The 17,608-nt window shown below is 44.8% G+C and overlaps 1 protein-coding gene across 2 annotated transcripts in view; it reads right to left on the reverse strand.

The window, feature by feature from the left end:
• Positions 1-17,608, reverse strand: part of LOC112225749 (collagen alpha-1(XI) chain-like) — an 89,166-nt gene that overhangs the window by 60,456 nt on the left and 11,102 nt on the right. For both annotated transcript variants that reach the window (XM_042307178.1, XM_042307179.1), the window contains exons 2-4: positions 12,854-13,021; positions 11,004-11,217; positions 10,354-10,516 (exon numbers count right to left, since the gene is read on the reverse strand). In XM_042307178.1, coding sequence (XP_042163112.1) covers positions 10,354-10,516; positions 11,004-11,217; positions 12,854-13,021 — 545 coding nt within the window. The remainder of the gene's footprint in view (positions 1-10,353; positions 10,517-11,003; positions 11,218-12,853; positions 13,022-17,608) is intronic.

Genomic DNA, 17,608 nt, shown 5'->3' on the forward strand with positions numbered 1-17,608 from the left:
ATCTCACTCCATAAACAGTGGCTAGAACTGGCCTGAACTAGGAGTCATCAAACACTCCTTTGTAGCATTGTTATACAGTCTGTATCTCCCTGGGCTAATAGGACCAACAGGTTTATACACAACAACAACAATGAATATAGCTGCAAGCAGCAATTCCGGGGTTCAAGCTGTGGGCCCACTGTGCCACCATCAAGACAAATTGGACACATTGCCCAAGGATAAGCTGTCCTCTGTACTCCTTACCACTCTTCGCAGATATGCGAACGAAACATCAATCAGATCATGCTATATGAGTTTAATGTATTTTGAACTATTTTTTATGATATTGACCACTATAAGTGGCTTCTTCCATTTTACAGGACTCTAGCTCAAACAATATGGCTGCTATGAGCCAATGAGCTTGCATTACTGTTTTTCTTGTCCAACAGTGCCACAGTGTGGCCAAAATGAACCATATTTTATACGTTAGCTAGACTAATATCCCTGAGCATGTGTGCCAAATTTCACCACTCTGAGTCGAACTGATCAAGAAATATAAATATGTGCCCGTTATAGCTGCAGGGTGGCCTAGTGGTTAGAGTGTTGGACTAGTAACCGGAAGGTTGCAAGTTCAAACCCCTGAGCTGACAAGGTACAAATCTGTTGTTCTGCCCCTGAACAGGCAGTTAACCCACTGTTCCTAGGTCTTCATTGAAAATAAGAATTTGTTCTTAACTGACTTGCCTAGTTAATAAAAATAGTGCCACCATGCGGTCAATCTAAATGTGCTTGTATATGTTGAGTCTAAACCGTATTTGGAACCTATGTACCAAGTTGTATTACAATACGAATATCTATGTTGGATTTATATCTATTTATGTGCCAGATCAGGTCCATGTGAATGTTTATTGGTCAGCAGTTGCCCTGTTGTTTGACATACTAGACTGAAAAATAGTGCATTGAGAGAGCTTGTTCCATAGATGCCATATATACATTTTTGTGCAGATCAGTCATTCAGTTTCAGTGTTTTAAGTGTTTTCACATCATTCTAAATGTGGGGAAAGGCACCTTATAGTTCCAAGAGGCAAATTTGTTCCTTGTGAGGAGTGGGACCTATGCACCAAATTTCATGACTCTCCATCACAACTATTGAGTAGCATGATTTAGCATTTTCCATCGCTTGTTATAGTGCCACAATGTGGCCAATTGGCATGGTATTGCAAGAGAGGGTGTGACCCACGGGCCGTTACCATCATGCCAAGTTGTGTCCTCCTAGACTTACCATCTCACAGGAATTTGCATGTAATTTTTCTTGGGGGAAGAATACGGTATAATAATAACTAACCAGAAGAAATACAATAGGGCATTAACAGCTTCGCTGCTTGAACCCCTAACAGCAAAAACAACAGCAACAACAACACACACTGCACTGAATATGACTACACCTCACCTCACTACAGTAAACAAGAAGAAAGACTTCTTACTAGCCTGCAGGGCAACAGATGTCAAAACATCTGAATACAATCCTTAGAAAGGAGGAAATGCATCTACAACAGACAGACCTTGACTAACTAATGCAGCCTTTCCAATCTCTCCAGCTATCCATGAGATTCCTCTATCAATATCAAAACTGCCCTTTAAGACATGCTTGATAACAACCCAACATCTAGCCAAACCAACACCAAAACTCTGAATGTTTTCTAAGGGGGCCTGATTACTCACAGCAATAATACAATGACTAATACAGACAGACAGACACGGTCAGATGTTGTTCACACATAAACACTGGGCTGGATCATATCTAACTGTGAGACGAGGCAAAAAAAACACACAAACTGCCCACATAGAGCCCAGACATTGTGGACAGTTAAATTATTGTTTTAGTATGTGTACGTGCGTGTGTGTACTTGTACTTGTGTGTGTGTGTGTGTGTGTGTGTGTGTGTGTGTGTGTGTGTGTGTGTGTGTGTGTGTGTGTGTGTGTGTGTGTGTGTGTGTGTGTGTGTGTGTGTGTGTGTGTGTGTGTACAGTATGTACGTGCACATTCTTGTGTCCATGGCTCTGCACGTGTGTAAACAACACCAACAGTCATTTGAAGGCAATCTGGAAGCAATAGAGGCATTAGGGGCTGACCACCGTCCCCAAGCTCCCACACTATGTTCTCCCACGCTGGGGGAACTGGGCCGGAACACTGGCCCCCTGGATCCCTCCTGGGTCCTGGGAACAGAACGGGCCTGCGAACAAGGCCAACCTCTAATCTGTCCCCCAGTACCAGCCTCATCCAGGTCAACACAGCCCTGACCCACAGCCATTCAAAATGGGACACATGAGCTGGCATCTCACTCACTTAGGCTATTCAGAAAGAGCAGAGCAGAGAGAATGCTAAAGAGTATGTTGATAATTGACGGGTATTAGTCATAAGGATGTCAAAGGGACGCTTTTTTTTAAAAGCCTGACGAATGATAAATGGGATGTTTGGAAAGATGGGGTTGGGGTGAAAATGGATCTTTACAGTTGTTTTATGCAAGGAATGTTCAGGGGAAGCATTGCTTAATTGCAGAAAGAAGACTGATATATTTGGGAGAGAGAGGGGTTTCTGTTAAAGTAAGAGCGGGAGGATGAACCTAATGGCATGGGAGGCCATTAAGTATTACTTATGGAGTAGGAGAAGCAGTTGAGGTAAAGTTAAGCCATCAGCGGGTGGGGAGGTTATTGTGTGGGGGCGTGGCTAGAGGGAGATTGTATAGTTATTGTCTATGTGAGAACATCAGGGGACACCTGGTTCTGAGAGGGTGGAAGACTGAAGAAGACTGAAGTTTGTGTACATTAACCCATTAGGGCCAGATAATATCCCTTCATCTGTACTTTTGCAATGTCTCAAGTAGGCAAAATCTGGGTTGGGATGGTACCCTGAGGGGCCTGAGAGATGGGAGGGTGTGTGCTCTGTGACCCCCTCCTACTCTCCCCCTCTGTGTCTCAGGGTCTGCGGACATGAGCAGAGATTGGACTGCCACACTATTCGGCTCTCTTTATGCTGGAGGCTACTGAATTAAGAGTGGAGCGGCATTGGAATTACAATGGACTAGGCCTGCACACTATCCTGGGAGAGACATTGGGAATGACTTATAGAACAGGGTTAGGGAAATGAAAATAAAAGAATATGAGCTTTACTTGGAATTCATTTATCTTTTTATTGTTTGATTTGAAAGCACATATGTACGGCACACACATCCAGACACACACACACACACAGAAACACACACACATATTATGTTATTCACATATTTAACTACACATCATAACTCACTGTTCAGTGTCCATTCCAATTTTAAGGATCCATAAGGACATTGTCATTTCCCCAAACACTTTCACCAAGCTCAAACAACCCAAGCCATCATTTAATATGTGACCTTTGCCCTCCACAGCTACTCAGGGATAATGATGAGGACAGCAGCCCTGACGAGTGTCGCCGTAGGGATAAACACTCTTCCCACAAGATCAATCCTCCCAATCAGCAGGCATGAACAACACTCACACATTCATTGACACATGTTCACACTCACGCACACTCTGAAACGTCAAAATATAAAGCTGTCTGTTCAAATGTCAACACCTCTAACACCACACACTCTCCAAAACATCCAAACTCACTCATACAAATATAAATGTTGAGGGTCATTTCCAGGTATTTGATCACAGTAGAAAAGATGTGGCCAGATCAGAGCATGTCTGAACAGTACCTGCACCCCCCCCCACTCTCTTCCGCAAACATCCTAGTCCTCCCCTACCTGCTGCTCCACTCTCAACCGTTCTGCGCCCCACCCATTCACACCCCATTAAAGCTTACAGCAACAATACATACTGCTCCAGCCTGCATGTTCATAACTGAACACAATTAGTGAAGTATGTGATGGAATGTGCCATCTCTTTCATTTGTATGGGCCGGGACAGAAATGAGGTTATGAGAAGAGAAAGTCATCCTGGTTTAAACAAGGTTAATGGGATCGGGATCCCCTGCGGGTTCGTGTCAGAATATTCAGCTAATATATGACGCGAGTGAGTATCTCCACTGGTCTAACAGGCATATTTGATGAATTAAGCTCACATGGAAATAATGGTTATTTTAATCTTGTCCGTTGTGGCTTTAAAGGATCTCATTCACACCTCAATAAAATAATTTATTCAGGACTACAAATATAATTTATAGTAGGTATATTGCATTAGGGTTTAAGTCAGAGTGCTAACCGGCGCCGACAGAGATGGCCGCCTCGCTTCGCGTTCCTAGGAAACTATGCAGTTTTTTGTTTTTTTACGTGTTATTTCTTACACTAGTACCCCAGGTCATCTTAGGTTTCTTTACATACAGCCGACAAGAACTACTGAATATAAGATCAGCGTCAACTCACCATCAGTACGACCAAGAATATGTTTTTCGCGATGCGGATCCTGAGTTCTGCCTTACAACCAGTGTAACCGAGTGGATCACATGCAGCGACCAAAAAAAAAAAAAACGACTCAGAAAAAGAGGGAAACGAAGCGGTCTTCTGGTCAGACTCCGGAGACGGGCACATCGTGCACCACTCCCTAGCATTCTTCTTGCCAATGTCCAGTCTCTTGACAACAAGGTTGATGAAATCCGAGCAAGGGTAGCATTCCAGAGGGACATCAGAGACTGTAACGTTCTCTGCTTCACGGAAACATGGCTCACTGGAGAGACGCAATCCGAAGCGGTGCAGCCAGCGGGTTTCTCCACGCATCGCGCCGACAGAAACAAACATCTCTCTGGTAAGAAGACGGGCGGGGGCGTATGTCTTATGGCCAACGTGACATGGTGTGATGAAGGAAACATACAGGAACTCAAATCCTTCTGTTCACCTGATTTAGAATTCCTCACAATCAAATGTAGACCGCATTATCTACCAAGAGAATTCTCTTCGATTATAATCACAGCCGTATATATCCCCCAAGCAGACACATCGATGGCTCTGAACGAACTTTATTTAACTCTCTGCAAACTGGAAACGATTTATCCGGAGGCTGCATTCATTGTAGCTGGGGATTTTAACAAGGCTAATCTGAAAACAAGACTCCCTAAATTTTATCAGCATATTGATTGCGCAACCAGGGGTGGAAAGACCCTGGATCATTGTTACTCCAACTTCCGCGACGCATATAAGGCCCTGCCCCGCCCCCTTTCGGAAAAGCTGACCACGACTCCATTTTGTTGATCCCTGCCTACAGACAGAAACTAAAACAAGAAGCTCCCACGCTGAGGTCTGTCCAACGCTGGTCCGACCAAGCTGACTCCACACTCCAAGACTGCTTCCATCACGTGGACTGGGAGATGTTTCGTATTGCGTCAGACAACAACATTGACGAATACGCTGATACGGTGTGCGAGTTCATTAGAACGTGCGTTGAAGATGTCGTTCCCATAGCAACGATTAAAACATTCCCTAACCAGAAACCGTGGATTGATGGCAGCATTCGTGTGAAACTGAAGGCACGAACCACTGCTTTTAATCAGGGCAAGGTGTCTGGTAACATGGCTGAATACAAACAGTGCAGCTATTCCCTCCGCAAGGCTATCAAACAAGCTAAGCGCCAGTACAGAGACAAAGTAGAATCTCAATTCAACGGCTCAGACACAAGAGGTATGTGGCAGGGTCTACAGTCAATCACGGACTACAGGAAGAAACCCAGCCCAGTCACGGACCAGGATGTCTTGCTCCCAGGCAGACTAAATAACTTTTTGCCCGCTTTGAGGACAATACAGTGCCACTGACACGGCCTGCAACGGAATCATGCGGTCTCTCCTTCACTGCAGCCGAAGTGAGTAAGACATTTAAACGTGTTAACCCTCGCAAGGCTGCAGGCCCAGACGGCATCCCCAGCCGCGCCCTCAGAGCATGCGCAGACCAGCTGGCCGGTGTGTTTACGGACATATTCAACCAATCCCTATACCAGTCTGCTGTTCCCACATGCTTCAAGAGGGCCACCATCGTTCCTGTTCCCAAGAAAGCTAAGGTAACTGAGCTAAACGACTACCGCCCCGTAGCACTCACATCCGTCATCATGAAGTGCTTTGAGAGACTAGTCAAGGACCATATCACCTCCACCCTACCTGACACCCTTGACCCACTCCAATTTGCTTACCGCCCAAATAGGTCCACAGACGATGCAATCTCAACCACACTGCACACTGCCCTAACCTATCTGGACAAGAGGAATACCTATGTGAGAATGCTGTTCATCGACTACAGCTCGGCATTCAACAGCATAGTACCCTCCAAGCTCGTCATCAAGCTCGAGACCCTGGGTCTCGACCCCGCCCTGTGCAACTGGGTACTGGACTTCCTGACGGGCCGCCCCAGGTGGTGAGGGTAGGCAACAACATCTCCTCCCCGCTGATCCTCAACACTGGGGCCCCACAAGGGTGCGTTCTGAGCCCCCTCCTGTACTCCCTGTTCACCCACGACTGCGTGGCCATGCACGCCTCCAACTCAATCATCAAGTTTGCGGATGACACAACAGTGGTAGGCTTGATTACCAACAACGACGAGACGGCCTACAGGGAGGAGGTGAGGGCCCTCGGAGTGTGGTGTCAGGAAAATAACCTCACACTCAACGTCAACAAAACTAAGGAGATGATTGTGGACTTCAGAAACAGCAGAGGGAACACCCCCATCCACATCGATGGAACAGTAGTGGAGAGGGTAGCAAGTTTTAAGTTCCTCGGCATACACATCACAGACAAACTGAATTGGTCCACTCACACAGACAGCATCGTGAGGAAGGCGCAGCAGCGCCTCTTCAACCTCAGGAGGCTGAAGAAATTCGGCTTGTCACCAAAAGCACTCACAAACTTCTACAGATGCACAATCGAGAGCATCCTGGCGGGCTGTATCACCGCCTGGTATGGCAACTGCACCGCCCTCAACCGTAAGGCTCTCCAGAGGGTAGTGAGGTCTGCACAACGCATCACCGGGGGCAAACTACCTGCCCTCCAGGACACCTACACAACCCGATGCTACAGGAAGGCCATAAAGATCATCAAGGACATCAACCACCCGAGCCACTGCCTGTTCACCCCGCTGTCATCCAGAAGGCGAGGTCAGTACAGGTGCATCAAAGCTGGGACCGAGAGACTGAAAAACAGCTTCTATCTCAAGGCCATCAGACTGTTAAACAGCCACCACCAACATTGAGTGGCTACTGCCAACACACTGTCAATGACACTGACTCTACTCCAGCCACTTTAATCATGGGAATTGATGGGAAATTATGTAAATATATCACTAGCCACTTTAAACAATGCTACCTTATATAATGTTACTTACCCTACATTGTTCATCTCATATGCATACGTTGATACTGTACTCTATATCATCGACTGCATCCTTATGTAATACATGTATCACTAGCCACTTTAACTATGCCACTTGGTTTACATAATCTCATATGTATATACTGTACTCGATATCATCTACTGTATCTTGCCTATGCTGCTCTGTACCATCACTCATTTATATATCCTTATGTACATATTCTTTATCCCCTTACACTGTGTATAAGACAGTAGTTTTTTTTTTTTTGGAATTGTTAGTTAGATTACTTGCTCGTTATTACTGCATTGTCGGAACTAGAAGCACAAGCATTTCGCTACACTCGCATTAACATCTGCTAACCATGTGTATGTGACAAATAAAATTTGATTTGATTTGATTTGATTTAACCTCCTCGCGGTATTGTCTAGGCAACGGCTCATATACGCTGAGTGTATAAAACATAAGGAACACCTTCCTAATGTTGAGTTGCACCCCCTTTTGCCCTCAGAACAGCCTCAATTCGTCGGGCCATGGACTCTACAAAGTGTCGAAAGCGTTCCACAGGGATGCCCATGTTGACAACATTGTTTCCCACGTTGTTTGAAGTTGACTGGATGTCCATTGGATGACTGACCATTCTTGATACACACAGGAAACTGTTGAGAGTGAAAAACCCAGCAGCATTGCAGTTCTTGACACACTGACACCGGTGCGCCTGGCACCTACTACCACATCCCGAGTTCGAAAGCGTGCTTAAATATTTCGTCTTGCCTACTCCCCCTCTGAATGGCACACATACACATAACCTGTCTCCTCCCCTTCATCTACACTGATTGAAGTGAATTTAACAAGTGACATCAATAAGATATCATAGCTTCCACTTGGATTCACCTGGTCAGTCTATGTCATGGAAAGAGCAGGTGTTCCTAATGTTTTGTACACTCAGTGTAGATGATCCCAGTATTTGATACCACATCCAGACAAGCTACCGGAGAGCTACTGCCGCGAAACCTCAACAAAAATGATATTCTACTCGGATGAACCAGGATGACTTGACCCTGGACCGTCTTGACGTACGAGATAAGAATAAGGGACAAACAGAAGTGGTATGACACCATTGCTGATGAAGCCAAGGCTGACTCTAAGGTGGACTATCACTAGGGAAGACTACACCTCCCCACGGTGTGAGGACTCCCATCCTGGATCTCGCGCGTCATGGACCTTCACCCTGGACCTCACACGTCATTGACCTTCACCCTGGACCTCACACGTCATTGACCTTCACCCTGGACCTCACACGTCATTGACCCTCACCCTGGACCTCACACGTCACCTGGACGCCTTTGACTCCGAGTGCCTCTGCCGCATACTGGGCATCACATGGCGTGACCACATCCACACTTCTTTCCGTTGCCTCCAACTGCTCTTAAGTAAAGTAAAACTAAATGCATGCTCTTCAACCGATCGTTGCCTGCACTCACCCTCCCGACTAGCATCACTACTCTGGACGGTTCTGACTTAGAATATATGGTCAACTACAAGTACCTAGATGTGTGGTTAGACTGTAAATTCTCTTTCCAGACTCACATTAAGCATCTCCAATCCAAAATTAAATCTAGAATCAGCTTCCTACTTCGCAACAAAGCCTCCTTCACTTATCCTGCCAAACATACCCTCGAAAAAAGGACTATCCTACCGATCCTTGACTTCGGCCTCCAACCAATAGCCTCCAACACTCTACTCAGTAAATTGGATGTAGTCTTTCACAGTGCCATCCGTTTTGTTACCAAAGCCCAATATACTACCCACCACTGCGATCTGTATGCTCTCGTTGGCTGGCCCTCGCTACATATTCGTCGCCAAACCCACTGGCTCTAGGTCATCTACAAGTCTTCGCTAGGTAAAGCCCAGCCTTTCAGCTTACTGGTCACCATAGCAACACCCACCCGTAGCACGGGCTCCAGCAGGTATTTTTCACTGGTCACCCCCAAAGCCAATCACCTACTTTGGCTGCCTTACCTTCCAGTTCTCTGCTGCCTATGACTGGAACAAATTGTAAAAATCACTGAAGCTGGAGTCTTATATCTCCCTCTCTAACTTTAAGCATCAGCTGTCTCAGCAGCTTACCGATCCCTGCACCTGTACACAGCCAACCTGTAAATAGCCCACCCAACTACCTCATCCCAATATTGTTCTTTTTTTGCTCATTTGCACCCCAGTATCTCTACTTGCACATCATCATCTGTACATCTTTCACTCCAGTATTAATGTTAAGTTGTAATTATTTCACCACTATGGCCTATTTATTGCCTTACCTCCCTAATCTTACTTTGTTTGCACACACTGTATATAGATTTTTCTATTGTGTTATTGACTGTACGTTTGTTTACCCCATGTGTAACTCTGTGTTGTTGTTTTTGTCGCACTTCCTTGCTTTATCTTGGCCAGATCGCGGTTGTAAATGAGAACTTGTTCTCAACTGGCCTACCTGGTTAAATAAAGGTTAAATATTTTTTTTTAAAGTAAAACATCCAGAGCTCCACAATACATCAAAAGATGGACCATCCCTGTCTCCTCCCTGGTCAGAGCCTCCTGACTCCGACTGTTCGGTCACCTGGTCAGATCAATCCCACCTCTGGAGCCTGCCCTTATACTGAAGGAATCCTCCCCCAACTGGCCAGGCCCAAGAGGAAGACCGAGAACCAGGTCATCCAACCAGTTGGACAACGACATACGCGACCTGGGACTCAACACCACATCAGCCTGGGACCTGGCCTAGAATAAGACGGCGTGGAGATCCATTTGTCGAGGCGCTATGCTCCGAGGAGTGAGCAAAGATGAGTGAGTGAATATTACATTATGCCAAGAATCCAGTTAAGACAAGTTCCAACAAATAATACTGATGTTTCTCAGATCCAATACCAGAATGAACCAGTTTGTGTTCTGTTACTGATGAGACTACAGTACATACATACCAAATCCTACATACAGTCCATGACACTACTTCATTCACACCCAACCCTGACTCCCTCGCCCTGGTGTCCTACCTCAAACACCTCCTCGTCCAGTAGTCGTGTTCCAAACACGATCACCCCCTCCGTGCTGACCAGGGGATTGTCCCCTCTCAGTAACTCCAGAGTCTGCACCTTCTCACAGTCCAGGTACAGGGTGACTGACTTGCCCTCCACACTGTAGGCTATTCTGTGCCACCTGGACAGACAGAGAGTTGGAGATGGGTTTGTACATCTTTCTTATGCAGATGTAGTGTCAGGTTGAATGTAGGTCACTTGGGTTCAGTTAGAAGGAGGCACCACCTGTATACAGTATTCTGAGGAAGGGTTTTCTATGGTCAAATGCATGGAATCACATTGTAGTATTTTACAGGGTCAAGTCAAGCCATTGACCTTGTATTGTGAGCCAAGAACTCTATGGTACTAACAAGATCTATGTGTGTCCTCTATGGCTCCAGGTCACTTAGGGTCAAGCACACTTTCAAGTGAGATCACATACTAAGGAAACTGCATATTTTGGGTCAGGTTTCGGTGATACCCAATGGCCAACCAAACGACACGATGCAGGTGAATCTCACCCAATCATGTCAATATGTGTCAATCATAAATCAGGGGCTACAGAGTTTGGGTTTTGAGAAGAAGTCCCAGTCAAGAGCCAAGGACATCAGGCCAGGGGTAGTACCCACTTTCCATCAGCCAAGTTGATCTTCTTGAAGATGGGGTAGAGCTCCGGGGAGGGCTGTCCCTGGTGGTCTTCATACAGGAAGACAGGCGAGCGACCCACCTCCAGCCCCAGCTGCTGTACACCCTGCTCATCATACACAGACAGTAGGAAGAACTGGGTGTCCTTCTTTGCCCTCACTGTTGTCATCAGGGAGAAGTCCACAGGGAACAACGAGTCTGGGGGGGAAGGGGGAACAATTGCTGTTGATGATATGGTTGACCTTTTCTACTCTGTTGTTCTCTGATATGTTAAAATAATGTTGCACCCGACACTGTTTTTTATGTAAAAATACATAATGCAATCCAATGAAATAATATTCAAGTCAGTCATACAGTCATACAGTCAGTCAAACAGTCATAGAGTCAGTCATACAGTTAGTCATACAGTGAGTCATACAGTTAGTCATACAGTTAGTCATACAGCCATACAGTCAGCCATATAGTCAGTCATACAGTCAGTCATACAGTTAGTCATACAGCCATACAGTCAGCCATATAGTCAGTCATACAGTCAGTCATACAGCCATATAGTCAGCCATACAGTCAGTCATACAGTCAGTCATACAGCCATACAGTCAGTCATACAGTCAGTCATAGGGTCAGTCATACAGTCATACAGTCATACAGTCAGTCATACAGTCAGTCATACAGTCAGCCATACAGTCAGTCATACAGCCATACAGTCAGTCATACAGTCAGTCATACAGTCAGTCATACAGACAGTCACACAGTTAGTCATACAGTTAGTCATACAGTCAGTCATACAGCCACACGCCAGTCATACAGTCAGCAATACAGTCAGTCATACAGTTAGTCATACAGTTAGTCATACAGCCATACAGTCAGTCATACAGTCAGTGATACAGTCATACAGTCATACAGCCAGTCATATAGTCAGTCATACAGTCAGTCATACAGTCAGTGATACAGTCATAGAGTCATACAGTCATACAGCCAGTCATATAGTCAATCATACAGTCAGTCATACAGTTAGTCATACAGTCAGTCACACAGTTAGTCATACAGTCAGAAATACAGTCAGCAATACAGTCATACAGTCATACAGTCAGTCATACAGTCATACAGTCAGTCACACATTTAATCTTACAGTTATTCATACAGTCAGTCATACAGTTGGTCATACAGTCAGTCATACAGTCAGTCATACAGCCAGCGGTACAGTCATACAGTCATACAGTCATACAGCCATACAGTCAGTCATACAGTCATACAGTCAGTCATACAGTCAGTCATACAGCCATACAGTCAGTCATACATTCAGTCATACATTCAGTCATACAGTCAGTCATACAGTCAGTCATACAGTTAGTCATACAGTCAGTTATACAGTCAGTCATACATTCAGTCATACATTCAGTCATACAGTCAGTCATACAGTCAGTCATACATTCAGTCATACATTCAGTCATACAGTCAGTCATACAGTTAGTCATACAGTCAGCCATACAGCCATTCACACACTTAGTCATACAGTCAGTCATACAGTCAGTCATACAGTGGAGAACACAGTAGGTGTTGACTGACTGTATGGCTGACACACCACCCTGGGGACTCCCACACTGGCAAGACCCACTGCCCCTCCCAAAATAACAATATCACACATCTGAACTTCAATGAATAATAATAATGGCCTGTGCTACTACACCCTCAGACCTACACCCATGGAGAAAAAGGGAGAACAAAGTCAGGTCCGTTGAATTACAGTGAAGCTTAGGATTCACTGCAATTACCACACATACACCATGACCCAGACACATTGGATGTGAACTACATCTCTACAGATTGTTGTTACCTGGGAAGAGCTGTTTGGTGGGTGCACTGAGCTGTATCTTCTTGTCTATCCTATAGGCCATGTCTGTCTCCTCCATGTCCTTCCTGCTGGTGCAGAGGCCAGCCTCCATGGACACCCCCTCCATGAGGTCTGACAGCTCCAGTACCCGCAGCACATCGATGGGATCAGCTGCACACGAGAGAGAAGGAGACACATCAGTACACAGTGATACAATAACATGTACTTCATATGAGAAATATGATGTGTTGTACAGCACCTTGTACTGAAACTATAGCCAAGCGAACACATTTTTATAAGTGATACAATAACATGTACTTCATATGAGAAATATGATGTGTTGTACAGCACCTTGTACTGAAACTATAGCCAAGCGAACACATTTTTATAAGCTATGTGTCCAAGTTTCAGTTCCGCTAATGATATTCAGACATTTGAGGGAAAAACTAAATCATCATCATTTTGGACCTTAGGATTCTCACAGCAGCTGTAAGTAAGCATGTTGTTTTCAACCAGTACAGTCACCGATATGATGTTTGGCTTTCTGGCTACACAGTGGTGGTAGGCTGTGTTCTTTACAGCAGAGAGAACTGCCAGTTCGGAGGAGCTGGTGGGAACCTGTGTGTGTTTGTGTCTGTCAGTCTGTGTGTGTGTGTGTGTGTGTGTGTGTGTGTGTGTGTGTGTGTGTGTGTGTGTGTGTGTGTGTGTGTGTGTGTGTGTGTGTGTGTGTGTGTGTGTGTGTGTGTGTGTGCGCGTATGTGTGTGTGTGTGTGTGTGTGTGTGTGCGCGTATGTGTGTGTGTGTGTGCGTGTGTGTGTGTGTGTGCGGGTGTGTGTATGTGTGTGTATGTGTGTGTGTGTGTGTGTGTGTGTGTGTGCGTGCGCGTATGTGTGTGTGTGTGTGTGTGTGTGTGTGTGTGTGTGTGTGTGTGTGTGTGTGTGTGGTGGGGGGTGGGGGGATTAGAGGAGACAGAGACAGGCCCACGCAGTGCTGAAAGCAGCAGTCCTGCAGGTGGCCTTCTGTTCCGGGGCTATTATTATGGGATCCAGCCATGACTCCGCCTACTGTATAATCCTGCTGTACACTACACACTGGAACACACCTGACAGCTGACACCTGCCTAGAGCCAGCATCCCACAGCAAGACACCTCTCTCACCATCTCTCCCATTCACAACGTTTCACTGGCATGTGCAATACACATTTCTCCAGTTACAATGTGTTTATCAGGAATAAACACACAGATAACTCTTTCAGAAGTAACATGGGAATAAAAGATGTAGGAGTATGTACTAGTTCACACTGCTGTGTTCACCCCTTCGATGATAATTAAAACATGCCTGTAGTTTATTTACAGTTGGCTGGTTCGTTGTGTTTGACCATTATGATATTTTCTGTGTATAATGTGTAGTCACAAGGATGAGTCTGATCTGAGCTGTGTGCAATAAGGCTCCCACCAGCTGCTCTATGGGAGACTGTTTAAGGACATCACACATAGACAGATTACTGCTGGGGGAAATGGATATAGTTACACATTGCAATATTATTATGGATGATATTATATCGATACTTTGACTCCAAGTATCAATTAGTCATTTATTTTGGTTTTGCTAGGAAGTGTTAGCTAGCGCTTGTCATCTGGCTGTACCTGTGCCAAAACTCCAGTATTTTTCATCCTATAGCTTGTTCTTTTTAAACAGTGAGCCAACATGTTTTCAGCACTTTTATTTCCCTAACTGATCAAAACTGTTTTTCTCATGCAGTCAGTCGCTTGTCTCTCTGCAGCAGACATATACAGAGCAATATGTTTGGAACATCGAATCGCAATAAAATCACAGTATTGAATCGCAATACATACATAGTTGTGAAAATCGCAACACATTGTATCGATACCTAAGTATTGTGATATTATCATCTTGTGAGGTCCCTGGCCATTTCCAGCCCGAACACAGACACACACACAGTTTATGGGGAGGCTGCCAATGCAGAATTGAGCATTCCAGCCATTTAAAATGAGGATCCTAAATTGAAGTTGCCCCCCGTAGCTCTCTCTCTCTCTCTCCATGCTACACTTTCTACTTTTCTTCTCGCTGTTAATTAAACATGTGGTGAGAGTTTAACCAGTGCCCACTCGCTGCTTGCAGAAAAACACCCTGTTAGCTTTTGTGGCATTATTTATTTGCATAGCAGAGACCTTTTATTCACAGCAGCTCAGATCCCATAGAATGGTAACAGGCTTCACTGTAAATAGGTTAAGCTGTGAATTAAATCCAGACTGAGTCTGAAAGATAATGGAAAACATCAGGTACTGATTTAAAGGTCCATAAGACAAAGCAGCTTAAATTCTACTTTGATATGAGAGTCATAAACGGTCCCTATAAATGATTTAATTACAGGAGTTGCTGCTTGCTCCTAACAAACACAACTGTCTGAGCGTACGCACACAGCGGCAGCCTTACAGCCTTATTCATGCTGATGCTCATTCCCACAGTCCTTGCCTGCCCTCGCCCACACATAGACATTTATGATGTCTTTTCAAATCCAGCCTAATTGCCCTGCCGTGAACCAAGAAGTAAATGTCAGTGAATAATTTATCAGGTCAAGCCGGTCACACACATACGGCGCGCACACATGACGTGCGCGCGCAAACACACACACACACACACACACACACACACACACACACACACACACACACACACACACACACAGACAGGTCATAAGGCAACGATGTTTGGAACAGCCAAAACAGCATTTTAATCTGCAGCAGCATGGGTCTAATTATGACAGGCCTTTGGAGTGCTGTGTTACAGACAGACTCAAAACACCTGACAACTGGACTCAAAACAACAATAACTCAATCACTCAGTCTTGTCCAAACTATCCAATCCCAAAGGCTCTTTAGTACAAATTCTTCAATCTCATGGGCTCTCTTGTCCAAACTATCCAATCCCAAAGGCTCTTTAGTACAAATTCTTCAATCTCATGGGCTCTCTTGTCCAAACTATCCAATCCTCAAGACTCTTGTCCAAACTATCCATTCCTCAATACTCTTGACTGAGCATTTCCATGTAAAAGGACCCATGAGCATCAACATGAAGTTCATAGGAGCATATCAAATTGGGTGTCAAATGAAAGCTAATATTTTATATTATTGGGAAATGGAGGCATAGATACATTTTTTAAATCATTTTCATCCTAAAAAGGAGGCATAAGTAAAGACTTTGATTTCTTGTCAAACAGATGGAAAACATGTCTTCAGAAACATCTAGGAAAAAAGTCTTAAAATGTATTAAAAATTCATTCAAATTCAATCATGTTGACCTAAAGACCACTGCCAACTAATATCAATATTTAGTTTTGGAGAAATTGTTTTGTATTCTCTACGTTTAAGAAATATGGCCTTTTGTCTTGTAATTCCATTACCAAAAACCCATATATCATTAAGATAGCACAGTACAGTACATTACAGTACAGTACAGTACAGTGAGTAGAGCACCGTAGAGTACAGTACAATACAATACAATACAATACAGTACAGTAAAGAAAAGTAGAGTATAGTACAGTAGAGTACAGTATATTGTACTGTACGCTACTGTATCAAATCAAATCAAATCAAATTTATTTATATAGCCCTTCGTACATCAGCTGATATCTCAAAGTGCTGTACAGAAACCCAGCCTAAAACCCCAAACAGCAAGCAATGCAGGTGTAGAAGCACGGTGGCTAGGAAAAACTCCCTAGAAAGGCCAAAACCTAGGAAGAAACCTAGAGAGGAACCAGGCTATGTGGGGTGGCCAGTCCTCTTCTGGCTGTGCCAGGTGGAGATTATAACAGAACATGGCCAAGATGTTCAAATGTTCATAAATGACCAGCATGGTCGAATAATAATAAGGCAGAACAGTTGAAACTGGAGCAGCAGCACAGTCAGGTGGAAGTTGAAACTGGAGCAGCAGCATGGCCAGGTGGACTGGGGACAGCAAGGAGTCATCATGTCAGAAAACAATGAGAAAAGCAGGAGAAATTCCTCTTCTGAAAGAAACAATCTTCACAATGACATGCCAGACACACACACACACACACACACACAAAGATACTCCACAGAACTTTGTTTCACAAAGAACAATACTATATTTTATATAGTTAAGAACAAATTCTTATTTACAATGATGGCCTACACCGGCCAAACTACAGTCAAAGAAGACTCAAGAAATATTCAAATGAATATAAAACATTCAACTATTTTGGACAGCAATCAATACAAATGCAAGAGATGGAATCCGATATCTGACAGAGACCAGATAATCTCTAGCATTCTGGGAACAAGAAGGAAAGAATTCATCAGTGAGGGGATAAAAGGGATATTTCATCCCAACGACCACAAACAGACAGACGCTAATCAAACACAGCAGTGACACAGATGGACGGCTGAGTGCTAACCTCTCACCCCCACTACCCTACCCCTCCCTGCCTCCTACCCTACTGTCCCAAAGCCCCCATTTTCCCCACAGTACAGCAGGAACATTTTCACCATGGGGGCATTTACACCGGCCTGGGGAATGTTCCTTCTCCTCGTCTCCGCTCCCCTGGCCTGGCGTCGTAAAGCATCCCTGGGCGAGCAGAGCAGTTGGCAGGAGGCCATGTGAGGTCTGGAGTCGCCCCAACATCAACAGTGATTGACTCCTCAGGACTGGCTCTGTCTGTCATATGCCAAAACATCTCTATTCAAATCTACCTGTCTACCCTGCAGCGATGCTTCC

Source organism: Oncorhynchus tshawytscha, linkage group LG27 (assembly GCF_018296145.1).
Source record: "Oncorhynchus tshawytscha isolate Ot180627B linkage group LG27, Otsh_v2.0, whole genome shotgun sequence".
Lineage (NCBI taxonomy): Eukaryota > Metazoa > Chordata > Actinopteri > Salmoniformes > Salmonidae > Oncorhynchus > Oncorhynchus tshawytscha.